Source organism: Neolamprologus multifasciatus, chromosome 7 (assembly GCF_963576455.1).
Source record: "Neolamprologus multifasciatus chromosome 7, fNeoMul1.2, whole genome shotgun sequence".
Classification (NCBI taxonomy): Eukaryota; Metazoa; Chordata; class Actinopteri; order Cichliformes; family Cichlidae; genus Neolamprologus; species Neolamprologus multifasciatus.
This window is the reverse complement of record NC_140445.1, coordinates 44,673,831-44,687,116: the sequence shown is the minus strand read 5'-3', so window position 1 is coordinate 44,687,116 and position 13,286 is coordinate 44,673,831. Positions and strand designations below refer to the sequence as shown.

General features: G+C 39.4%; 1 protein-coding gene across 1 annotated transcript in view; it reads right to left on the bottom strand.

Moving 5' to 3' along the window:
• The window catches only part of LOC146515049 (copine-8-like), a 73,545-nt gene extending 66,559 nt beyond the window's left edge, over positions 1-6,986 (bottom strand). The window contains exon 1 of the mRNA XM_085164706.1: positions 6,660-6,986. Within this exon, the coding sequence (XP_085020832.1) occupies positions 6,660-6,742 (83 nt within the window). The 5' untranslated portion in view covers positions 6,743-6,986. The remainder of the gene's footprint in view (positions 1-6,659) is intronic.
• Positions 6,987-13,286: the final 6,300 nt, after the last annotated feature.

The window sequence follows — 13,286 nt, the reverse complement described above, 5'->3', positions numbered from 1 at the left end:
TCCTGCAAACGCTGTGTTGTCATTTACAGTGAGGAACTCCCACGACATAACAACATGTTAGCTTGTGGCGATAAGCGTTTGTGCGACTGCATGTTGCACAAACATGAAAGGGTCCAAGTCATAATTAGACATATGTGAGGTTGGCCAATCAGTCATAGAGCCATCAGGGAATGCTGAAAACCCAACAGTTCCAGTCCCTGGCCAGTTAATGGCGACATCTCTAGTTTTTTGTCTTATTGGTCTGTGATCACCGATCTGGTCATCCTCTTCATCACTGCCATAATCGTTTTATCATCTAAGAACAAAGAGACAGTCATACACGCACTTTAACAACACAGCCCATGTGGATACAGGTGCATATCTGTATATTATCTGAAGAGGACTTTTAATGGATTTTAGCAAAAAATACCATATAATGTATTTAATATTTACAGCCTGGAAGTAATGCTTCTTAGAACTTAGAATACTGCATAAATCTGCATAAACATCCTCTATTGCGCTCAGTAGAAAGGCATCAAATACTGGACACTAATCAACATGATGTCTTCAAATCTGTCCACAGCAATCACGCAGATGCAGGAAAGTGGCTGTGGAAAAGATGAAAGCAGAGGAACAAAGGTGGGGGGAGGGGGGATGGTTAGTAATGTGATGGAGGCATGTCGGCTCTCAGAGGTAACCAGGTAAAGCTGGTTACCTCTGAGAGCCGACAGCTGTCTGGTGCCTTCATTAGACCAAATGACTGCTTCAGAAAACTCATTAATGTAGCCACCCAGCACGACCCTTCCCGCGGTTAGGACTCGCCACCTGAGACCAGCTTGATCTGTTGGCTTTGTGCTCTTTGCTCCCTAAATCCTTCACAATTTAGGTGGAACGGAGCAAAGAAACAAGGTAAAGCAGGATGAAGTGAAGCGGAGGGGAAACATGACATTAGCTTAGCCGGATTTCATTTCATTTAGCTTCATTAGAGTTTTAGTTGAACTAAAGATTTAATAGTAATTCTTTAGAGCTAACTGGCAATCAGTGGATCTAAGCAGCAATTAAGAGGAAACAACAGTAGTGGGAATGTATGCAATAACGGGTACTGAAACAAAAAGTACAAAACATGATCAATTACATAAACTGTAACAGAAGGAATTTTAGCACCTCATTATACAGTAAGAGTGTGCACAGCCACAAAGAGCTTTGCTGCTCTGAAAATACTCCCCCTCATGACAACACTTTCTTTGTTGTTTTTAATCATTTTAGCCCTGTGATTAGATTGTGAAACAATGTGCAAATAACCTGTGAGAGTTGGAGATCCTGCTACTGTGTGCAGTTCTTTTATAATGGAAAAAGCTTTATTGGTTATACAAAAAAGCTACAAAACCCATATTGATCTTTCTATTTCTTCATGTGATACTATTTGCTTATTGCTTGCTAAGTCCTGGGCTTTTAGTCTGTATTTGAATCAGGTTTTTTTTCAGACATATTTTGGACTTTGAAAATTGTAATTACTGTATAGTAAACACATTCCATTTGATCTAATGTTATTTGAAGTGGGCAAACTATAATTTTATGCAACTTTTCATTGTTAAGTAAACTAAATGGTGATTATACAAAGTAGAATACAGTGTAGTCACACCACTGACATTTAGATATCTATGATATTTCCTGGGTAAATGAACATTATAATGCATAACTAAACAAGGAAGACCAGCGCTTCTGTTTTCTCCGGTAGCTTTTCCCAGTTTGTGACATTCAACATTCATATCTTTGCAGGCAGCTGAAGCCCCTATTGATCTTCAGCAGCAATGTCGCTGCTATCTTGTACGTTGTGGCTACTGTGTACCTTTTTGGTCCTGTTTTATTTTACTATCAAAGTTGAAAGATGGTATATTGATACAAAATAAATTGTCCTTTTCCATTTTGTATATGTCAAGGTCAAATTATACATTTTTTATCTCATGTAATTGAAATGTTTTAATATTTTTGACTTGTTTCTTAGGTGCTTTGCTGCAATCTCAAAATGTCTAAATAATATTTCAACGACATGAAGCATTTTGTATGTTAGCACTAATCATTAGCCCCAACTAGTTAACAGGTAATTCACAGTCAAACCAGTCAGCTTTATTTCGACTGGACCAAACGATTTTAATTTATCCTCGTCTAATTCTTTAACCAGCCCCAATCAGCTGTGCTACACAAAGATCAAGCTCCACTGTTACCAGACAAATAAACGTGTCATCTTTTAGTTTGCTAAATGAGCCTCACCACAGCCATGCTTTCTTTCTTGTAATTACAGAGGAGTTTAAATTGTTGGCAGAACACAGCACCAGTTGGAGATGTCTGCAGACAGCGAGAGCACCAACCACAATTTATCTTCAGAGACTGTACCAATCTGACCCTTCCGGTGAAGGAGTCATTATCTAGCTTTAAAGCCTCAATGTGTAAAATGCTGGTGTGATTACATGTTTATGTATGTGGAAAATGAGACAGTCGTACTGAAGAAAAATAGCGCAGTGTGTTCTTTGCTTTCACATCGTTCTTCTCAGGCTCCTGGGGTGAGAGTGGTAGTGAAAGCTACTGTTATTTCAGTACCAGTACCAGAAATTGCTTCTTTTTAAAGCATACACAGAGGCTTTAAAGGGGACCTGCTGTACTTTTCTCTGTTTTCTGTCATACATCTACTGTTACTATGGTGGATGTTGATATTAAATACAACATTTAAAATAATGGATTCAGCATACAAGAAATCCCTGTCAGCCAAAAGTTTAAGTTTCAAACTGTTTTGCACATTTTGTTCTATTGTTGCCTCTTTATGACGTTGGTGACACTGGAAATTCCTAATATGGTCATTTCAGACACAGAGCTCCTGCTGTAAGCAGACAAGCTCCACCCTCCTGCTATTTCAAACCTGTTTGCGAGGGGCAGCCAATCAGATGATTGCACTTTTATCAGACTTTTATCAGGTGCTGAGTAATCTTGAACTGTGCTTCCCAATGACATTAAATTCACTGGAGAAAAAACAACAACGTTATTTCACTTCTCATAAAAGCCAGCGAAACCTAGTTATTTTTTGTTTTAAGCAATTTGTATTTAGAACTAAAACAAAAGAAATCTAAGAAACCTGCACGCTATAGTTTCCTTCCCTGCTCCACTAACTCTTTCTGTCTCTTTCTTCACCTTCCTCGTGGAAAGTGCAACATCAGCTGTGACACATCGACCAGCCTCTCAGCAGGTCGGCGTCCGGCTTCAATACAGCTACACAGAGCACGTCAATTCTTCAAAGGGATACACTTCGTAGCTTTTGTGCCCAAAGGTCATGACTATCTCTCCGCTGTGGACCACTCAGATCACAAGACAGCCGAGCTGACGCAAACACCAACATCATTCCCTGCAAACACTTCCCAAACGCCCAACTGTCTGCAAGGTTCATTTGCCTGTGCAGCTCTACAGACTCACCACGCTCACTGTCTACTGTCCACGCACAGAGTTAAACTCCACTGACTTGTGTTTGTGTCATCAAGGCCTCGTGATCATGAGTGAGGGAACTCAGGCAAATGGCTGTGCGGGGGTTTTCTTCTCACTAACACACCATATTTGTCTTGAGTTAATCAATCTGTCACTTCTGCTGCTTCACTGCACATGTGACGGGTCCGGAGACGGTTTGGATTTATTGAGTGAGGGAGCTTTCACTCAGCGAAGGACTATCTGGGCTGAATGCTTCAGTAGCTTCGTCAACACAAAAGTGGGAAAATCACACTCTCCACGAGCTGAGGACTGGTAAATTTTGTTTTGGTGTGGCTATTAATGGTTTCACCTCGGGCAGATCAAAAAGCTAAAGCATGTTTGTTCTGTCAAAAAAAATGAACTAGTACAGTGAATTATTGGACTAGATTTTCACACGAAAGATGCATTTAACAACCAATATCCACTTAACCAAAAAACAAACAAAAACAGTAAAACAATATTAAGCTGTAACCTGATTCAGATAGGTGTTCTGTTCTTGATTTCTGCCACAGTCCAATATAAGGCAGCTGCTCAAAGAACCAGACAAAATGCATGCGTTCATCCAAGGAATCTGTCTCTGTAGGTTTTTTTCCCCCTGTTTTAAAATCAACATACAGGAAAACCAAGCTGAAATGATGTCAAAATGATGTAGTATATCAAACTTTGGTTAAAGAAAATGCCAGTTTGGTGTACAACAATGAAGCAGTGCAGTAATCCTACAATGCAGGACTTGGCTCTTTTCTTTGACACACACGACACTAAAACTGAATCTATTTTTGATTTTGGTCGTCAGTCCTAAAAATTCATTTAACGCTCCAATGAGACAGTGGTGAAATTTTGCAATTAGGAAAAAACATAACAGCAAATGCCTACATCAAACTGCAAGTGTTGTTAGTGCCCCAAACCAAAGGTGGTGCAGTTTAATGCGTCACCATTGCACAGCTTTTTTATCAGGATAATTTTTTGTGCTGGTTGTGAACTGCAAAGCTTGTACATCCCAACACTATACACGACCGGCTCCCTGGAAGCTTTACTCAGCTTTGTCAAAGGTGACTTGTGTATTTTGTCTATCATTTGGCTCCACAAGCTTTCAAGTGAGAGCTGACAGAAACAATGCATTACCTAATGCCTCTGTCACTCAAAGTGCCTTTACAAGCATTAAAGAAATGTCACTGCAGTTTGTCCATTTTCCATCCATGCCATTTTCTATAACTGCTCGCTCCTTTTCACGGTCAGGAAAATGCATAAGTCAAAGCACATAAATTATGTTTGCATGAATAAAAAGAGCTTTTCATAAGAATGCGGAGATGAGTCATAATTTGCGGGAGCTTTTCTTTTATGACGCCATTTTTCCCCTTAAAAAAAACAAATAAACAAACACATACATAATCATTTTTTCCAGATGGTGGCTCTTCCTCATTTTGAACAAACACAAAATATCTTCACAAGTTCACATCTCAAAATCATGAAGTTCATTACCAATCGGACTTGCTGTGCCAAGCTTTCATCTTAGAACTAAAACAGCAACAGAAGCTCCATCTGCATAAACAGCTGGTAGATTTTAGGTCAGTGGGAATTTAAATGAGTCCAAAGTCTTTGTTCTTCTGTTCATTAAAAGTCTCAAATAAGGTTTACAAGACTTAAGTTTTTCAGTGAAATAAAGATTTAAAGACTACATGATCTCAGCCTGAACATAGACCTGAACGACCGACTAAATCAAATAAAATGTTTTATGACATGCCCTGAATTCCTTGTCACTTATCTTACTCTTATACAGCATTATGATATTGAAAAGTTGTTTGGGGTGTGACTGCCTCTTCAGTTTAGGGGCAAACAAACCAGGATAACTAAAAATCCCCAGATTGTGTCAAAACACGTTACTGAGTTTACACATTCAGACGACAAACTGAAGAAGAGAAAATGGATGCACCTTCCCCCCACACACACACACCTGAAACGTTACCAAATGAACCTTTGATCATAATAAAAAGAAATGAAAAATTCAGCTTCGATTCAGCACTGATCGTGTTGAGAAGGTGAAACCTTGATTCTTTTAAATTCATCCTTCAAAGGAAGCTTAAACGATTTAGCGCTTATGCAGATTGTGTTATTATGTAAATCATCAGTCACATTCTGCTCCATTTTAAAGATTCTGTGATGTGTGAATCATAAGCTTTGCTTTGATTGGACACTTTACACAGTGGGCTTTACCATCCACTGCAACAGCACACTGTACTGTAGATCTTTGTAGTTCACTAAACATTCAATTCTATCAACATAAAATTACTCGCTGATATATATTTCAATTAAAAAAAAAACTTTTGTCATTGAAGAGGACATGCTGCTTTTCATTGCGTCGTGGGATTTAAAATGTGTTTTCTTGGCTTTTAAAAAATCCCAAGAGTTCAAAACCCATGATGACACCTTACTTTCCCAACTTTAAAATTTCATTAAATCTAAATTTAATCCTAATCTTCTCAACAGTCCTGACAGGCCTGCTGAGAGACCCCAGATGATACATGGTGAGGAGAAATGATTGGATGGATAGCATGACAGATATAGAATATTTCATATCATTACAGCAGCCTGAAAATGGTCGGTGTGATTTTAAAAGCTGACTGGATGTGTCCACTGTAGTAAAACTGCCACAGCGCGAATCAAACAGCCTGCTCCAGCATCCTCCACCCGTCCTCCCTGCAGGAAATTCCCACATGAAATAAATATTTCTTAAGGATGATGACGTGGTGAAGTGGTCACTTTGCTTCGGCGCAAACATAAATTTCTGCAGCTCTGCGTGTGGCAGCTTCACCGAAGCTCGGAAACGTGACAGCAGTGTAAAGACATGTCAACTCTGACCTCCATCCGGCGCTCATCCACAGGAAAACTACTGGCAACAGAAAAATGTAGCCGTGCGCCCTTTGCCTTCCTGCACAAATCCAATATATAATCATTCACCTGCCACTGCTCTCGTATAAAGAGAAACGTGGCATGACTCCACACCGCACTGTACAAACAAATCAAATTGAAACAATGAGCGCAAAGCGAGTTTGTGCTGGGTTTACTCCCTACTATGCAGCCCGCACGGAACTCCCGGGCAGATGTCACAGTGAAAGGAATATTTATTGTTTTGTACATCTCAACGCAGTGAAGCAAAAGTGGTCTGCACTCACCTACACGAGACCGTCAGTTCAACTTTGGTGGCAGGTATCGAAGCGGTGAAGGGGTCCGCGTCCCCAATAAACGCCATATTCATCGCTGCTTGGTCGGTCACAGTGCGTCCCCTACCCCCGGCGGCATGTGAGAAAGCGGTGTAAAAGAAATTGAAGGGGGAACCTCGCAATGGATGCTCAGTGAGCCGTTTGCTTCCTGGAAGAGCCAAACACCAGAAAGCGAGAGAGAGAAAAGCACACGGACGCAGACCTGCAGCGTGCCACAGTCGGGTCTCTGTGCGGCTCTGTGCTCCGGAGGAGAGAGGACAGTGTGAAGGGGCGGGAAGACACACATATACAAACACACCACACACACACACACACACACACACACAGAGGCATACACACAAAGTGGGAGTCCACAGCTATTTGTGAGGACCATAGATAGAAGGATCGTTTCTATTTAGAGGTGAGTACAGGGTTATGTGTAAAGCTCTGTTTTGGTTTGAAATTGCAGTACGCGGGGAAACTATCATCTTTAAAGGTCTGGAATCGATAAAACATGTTAAATAAAATCAGTTACACCCAAGAGGACTTCAGCACAGCATAGCCTCAATGTGTGCATCTTGCTCAGAATAACAAAAAATGGGTCACAGAGAGGCAGCCATCAGATTCTATAAAAGATAACCAATCAGTGATGTCAAGTTAGTTCAGGCTGGCTGGTTATGGCAAATTCGGGTTATAGGTGGAGGCTTGTTTGTGTTTGTGTGTGGACAGCACAGGGAAAGAAACCAGCTCTCAGAGGACCAGACCTGTTCAGTTTTTGGTCCATGGTAAGCCTAATTTACTTTGAGGCATATAGGAGTTTAATGGAAGCTATGTTCAGCCTTGCAGAAGAGCATGGCCTTTGGGTTTGAAATACATATCGATTTATGAGAATGTGTCTGTACGAGTGGACGGTGAGCTTCACCAGTTAAACATCTCTTATCTCAGCAGTAGCCTGACAGTACTTTGTTTGGTAATGCCTATATGAGTGAGATTTAGATACTCAAGTAATCATTTGACCAATACAAAGTCTTGCAAAATCCAGTTTTCCACATTTAGGGAGTAATGAATTCTAAAAAAAAAAAATGGCAAAAAAGAAAAGAAAACATTTCAATTGGCAGCATTCCCATTGAATTATTAAGGATTATTCATAAGACTACAAAAGTGACTTATCCCCATGGGTGGGAGAAAATGTCAGGGTTTGAGTTGGATTAAAAAGTAATGGAAAGAAATGTGACTTAAATACTGCAATAACTTATTCAAACTTTTAAATGCTCACAGCAGGCATCAGCCAGACATAAAGAAACAAGTAATTATGGAATAATCAGGCCATGCCTGGGTTATTTTTCTTTTTACCTTTAAGTTGTACAACATCCTCTAATCTATGGCCACGTGGAGTGAGCTGCTACCTTCAACAACAGTCAAATTAAAGAAAAGCTTAGTAGATTGTGATTGGGCAGTGTTAAAAGGTGGCACACTGAAAGCCAGATGAAAACCACCTGAGCACAACAAACTCAATTAACCAGCCCAGCATGAACCTTGGAGCTAAAAATGGGCATATATGTCAGCTCCAATTAGTTTGAAGAAGCAGACAGAAAGTTCATGCAGCCGTTTAAACACCTTTTAATTTCCCAAATAAAGAGCCGGGAGTTTGGATTGGGTGGGAATCTCTCTAACATGGATGTTACAGCTCCCCTAAGTAGGTCTTATACAGTAAAATACTTATACTTATATTCCTTATACTAATATTCCAAGACCCTAGTGCAGTTAAGTGTACGTAAATGTGCCGCTATAGGCTAACAATGCAGGTCACTGATAATGAGGCCGAGACTCATAAGCCCTCATATTGTATATGGTCTCATTAGACATTTAGAAATTTTTTTGCAAACAATAAAATATGTTGTACTGTAACAAAATCCAAAAGGGAAATAATTAACACTGCAATATTCCTTAAACTACTGTTGATGGTTGGTGTTTCATTTGTCTAAGTGTAAGAGTATTATGATAATTGTGTGTTCACAAAAATTATGATATTTGAAAATTGTCAAGTGTCAGTATTCTGTCCATGATGCATTTATGATAATATCAAAAATAAGTGTGCACAGCTTTAGTTACTGCACATTCATTTAATTTGCCTGAAGTCAAAAATATTGTGATGTCCCTTTATAACGCATTTACACCAAATAGGGAACACAGCTTCATTGCTTTTAGGCTACAATGAGTGCTCACACTTACACAGCTGGTCGTCAACAATGGTGATGTCAGAGTGGCTACCTCTGTCTTGTATACATATTTATTATGTCCCTTGTAGCCCCATTTAGATTCTGTTTTTTCTTCTGGGTTTTGTAATATTTAGTTTTGCGATTCCTTTGTTTGCCACAGTCAGACCACGAATCTCTGACCTGTGTTTTGTCTCCGTCCCTATCTTTGATCCCTGTGTCAAGTCGGCATGTCCTAGTCACAGTCATATGTTGTGTTTCCTGTTTTATTGCCATAGTCCCTGGTCTAGTGTCCGTTGTGTCGAGTCTAAATTCCCTTGTCTCATTATTCATGATGTCGCCCCTTGAGTGTACTGCTCAGTTTCCCTGTCGTTGTTCTCAAGTGTTTGTCAAGGGTTTGTCTAGTTCAGTAAGTTTTGTACTTTGCCTATTGCTAGTTTGTTCATCAGCTCAATAAAGGGCTCGCTTTTTGCTTTTGTTTGTTTGTACAAAATATCCCGTACACCCCGAGCAATCATTTTAAACTTAATGACAAAAGCTTTTCTCTCCTTGCAGCTTTGATTCTGTGTAGGGTTATCATCTTTATTATAAGTTATCGCATTCTCCTTTAGTACTTTATTTATTGATTTATTTGCGTGGTAAACTTTGTTTATTCGTCTTTTTTTAAACTGTGCCAAGGAAAACAGTCCATAACGTGCAGGAGTCATTAAAGAACCAACAGCAACAAAATAAACAAACGCACACAGAGACAACAAACAGTATTTATCATAATAAACGAGCAAATTAATCCAGACAGTCAAAAATAGAATTGAAATACAATTCAATTCAATTTAACTTTATTTATTTAGCACCAAATCACAACGGTTGTCTCAAGGTGCTTTATATTGTGAGGTAAATTACCTACAACAATACAGAGAAAACCCAACATTCATACGACCCATATGAGCAAGTTTTTGGGCAACAGTGGGAAGAAAAAACTCCCTTTTAACAGGAAGAATCCTCCAGCACAACCAGACTGGAAGACACACTGTGGAAGAGAGCCAGAGATTAATTATAACTATACAAACAACCTCTGCAGCAAACCCAAATATGTTTGAACCAAAAAAGTTAGAGACAAGAAATAATAACAGATTAAAACTGTCAAGCAGAGATTAATAGGAAGTTTGTTCCCAAACATTCCAACATTTATCAGAAAAGTCCCAGGCAGAGAGTTATATCTTTAAGGATCATTAAGAATTTAATGTGTATTTTTAATGCAGTGCATTTGTGGTGTAGGTGCTGGAGAAAGTGAGAGCTTCATTTTTTGTGAGCAGAACATTGGGAGAGGGATAGAACCACCCCGGACATGGGTCGAACGACAATGGCAAATGATCCTAAGAGTTTCTTGGATTTTTAACATATTTTTCAAGGAAATCTGATGAAAAAAAGGAACCGTAAAAGTCCTGAAATTTAGTTTTGAGGACTAAACTTCTAAAATCAATACCTAATAATGAAAAAAACACAAGCTTTCAACATCAGATAAACTTAACAGAAGTTTTCACCTAATCATTTCCCGACGTCCATGATATGAACTGATAGGTCTATGTGAGACAGAATAAACTAAAGTCGCTGTAATTGCACAATGGGAATCATCCATTACCTCTCCTAGATCAGATATAACAGGCTTTATTCTGCCTTTAATGTTTTCAGTATCAGCTAAATCCCAATCTCTCTGCATGTTAGTTTTGAATGTGGCCTCCAAATTCTCTCTAATTATCTGGCCTGAGTTATCTCTAGTTGCTCTACAGCCTGCTCATCTCCATCTGCAGTCAGCACCTGACATTTGTAGAACATATGCATGACCAAAAGATGATCTTACAGCCATTGTCCATGACATTAAAAAATAACTGAGTGAGAAATTGCCTTTCTTTAATGGTGAGCTAGTCATACTTAGACTGTTGTCCTGTGGTTACATCACAGACTCCCTTATCCAGACTATCCAGGTAAAGCATTGAGAGTGTTGGAAGCACCTTGCCTCAAACAATTAATGCACCTGCTGATTCTGCTTCCAGCCAGGAATAGAATAAACATTCAAAATCCTAATCAAGTGCGAAGTCTCAGCTTCGCACATTTAATGACTGTTTTTGCAGATTGCACTTGCTGACAGGTACACTGAGTTCTGGATGAGGTCTTGCAATGATCAGTGTATACCTTTTATTTGTAATATTTCTAAACATTTAAGCACAGCTGCTTTAGCTCTGTACAAAGTGCCAGCCTAGAGAAAGAGCCAACACTGTTAACGGATGGATGAGCCCCTCTTGAAATCAGCTCTTTGCCATATTGGGGTTTTGAAATCAAATGTTATGACTCAGCGTTAAGTCTGACTATGAAACTGAGGACACTACAAATTAATGGTAGTTGTAGTGACCTGTCACACACACCCTGCCCTGTCATCCATTTTCCTCTAAACTGGAGCAACATAAAAACAAACATCATGCTGTATTAAATAAGACGTGTGATAAAGACCATCAATTCATTGCAAAAGTGTTAATTGAGGTCGTAAATCAAGTGAGCAGTAGATTCAGCTCATTGCAGTTCATTTTCTCCGGGATTTTTACACAGTCAAACATCCATGTGCAAACAGTCATCTCCCCCTAATCATCATTTATGATATTTTCTATTTTAAAATCAGGAAATTTCCCTTTCTAAGCCATGGGACTATGTCCGTATACCTCATAGAGTCCGACAGGTCGTGACAGATTGCCACCACTTCCTGAGCCTAGTTCTACTGAATGTTTCTTCCTGTTAAAAGAGTTTTTCCTTCCCACTGTCACAAAGTCCTTGCTTATAGGGCGTTATCTGATTGTTGAGGTTTTCTCTCTACTTTTGTACAGTCTTTACCTTACAATATAAAGTGATTTGGTGGCATATGAATAAAACTGAATTGAATACAGTTCCTACTTCTGCTGATTGTGATCTGGAGAATCTGCATACTTGGTCAACACCTCGTGCTCCGTCAAGTTCGAACAGCTGTTCTTATGCAGTTTTCCCAGTGTGGTGGAAAGCATTATCACGAGGTAGCTGCCACTGCAGTATGTTGTTGCTACTGTGGTGCACCCAGGTGTAGTTTGTGTTAAATAACACCCAGACAAGGGTCAGAGTTTTCTTGAATGTTGTACACTTCATGGGGGCTTTTAATGTTGTGGCCAATAGGCTGACAGTGCTTAGTTGTGAGCATGTGACAAAGCAGAATTTAGATTTTGAAGAACTGCAGAGGTGCTAACTTAGCTGATGACTCAAGTCTTGCTTTAGGCAGTTTCCAGGAGCCACGATGTAGGGTCATGCAGAATGAAGGGTCTAATCCATCATCAGCCTTTGTTCAGTTCGAGTGCAATATCAGCTTTATACAGTCGCCAAGGGTGTGATCCACGAAGTGGTGAAGTTTGTATTGAAAAAAGAGGATGGTGATTTAGAGAGTGCTATTTCAAACTCCTCGCCGTACCTGCATGACAAATGAGCTTTATTATCGGGGAACCTTTTTATTATCTCTTGAACCTCCTCTGAATTAATTTTAGATCTTATTCTCCATTTTTTTTTAATAATAAGTCTTTGGAAATTAAAATTGGTTGTAAAATCTGAACTGAATTTGAAGTCTAAATGCTTCAGAGAAGCTTCCGGGAATGCAAAAAGTTGTGTTCTGAGATTCCTTGTTAACCTTAATCAAAAATACTTCTATTACACAATTCTGCTTTTAATCCTTAAAGCTGCAAGTGTTTTTTTGTGATAAATTTTTTTTGCTTGAAGTTGTCAGTGGATCTGGTTCTACAGAATTGCATTATACTCGTGCCTTGTGCCACAAATAGAGCTGAAATTACCAGAGTGTGAAGAAGCCTTGGCTGCTCCCTAATTACTGTCTCCTCATTCTCCCTTTCTCTTAATTTGCCAGAGTCTCGCTGCAGTAGCTGCACGAGCCTCCTCACACCTCTGTTCAACCTGCAGAACTTTATTTTAAACTCAAGCACACAGCCCAAATTCTCAAACAGCCTAAAAATCAAACACTTATGCATAAAATGAAGTTATGAGTAGGTATAACTTTAGAATTCAGGGTTAATGGTTCAAATAAAAGGTTCTCATTTCCCCACTTTTTTGCCAGGGAAAAAATTTATTCATTATTATTTAGATAAAACACCATCCTTGAACATTTGATGTGATGTAACAGATACAAATCAGCCAATAGCATTGGTAAATGTCATCTTATGTGCTGATAAACTGATGGCTGTCCACACGGCAGATATCAAAATTACCCATCCCACTCTTTGTAATGCCACATGGCTGTTTGGATGCTTAGAAAACTCTTTCATTCTCAAACAGGATAAAGTCTTTGACACCTAACCCCAGCAACAGC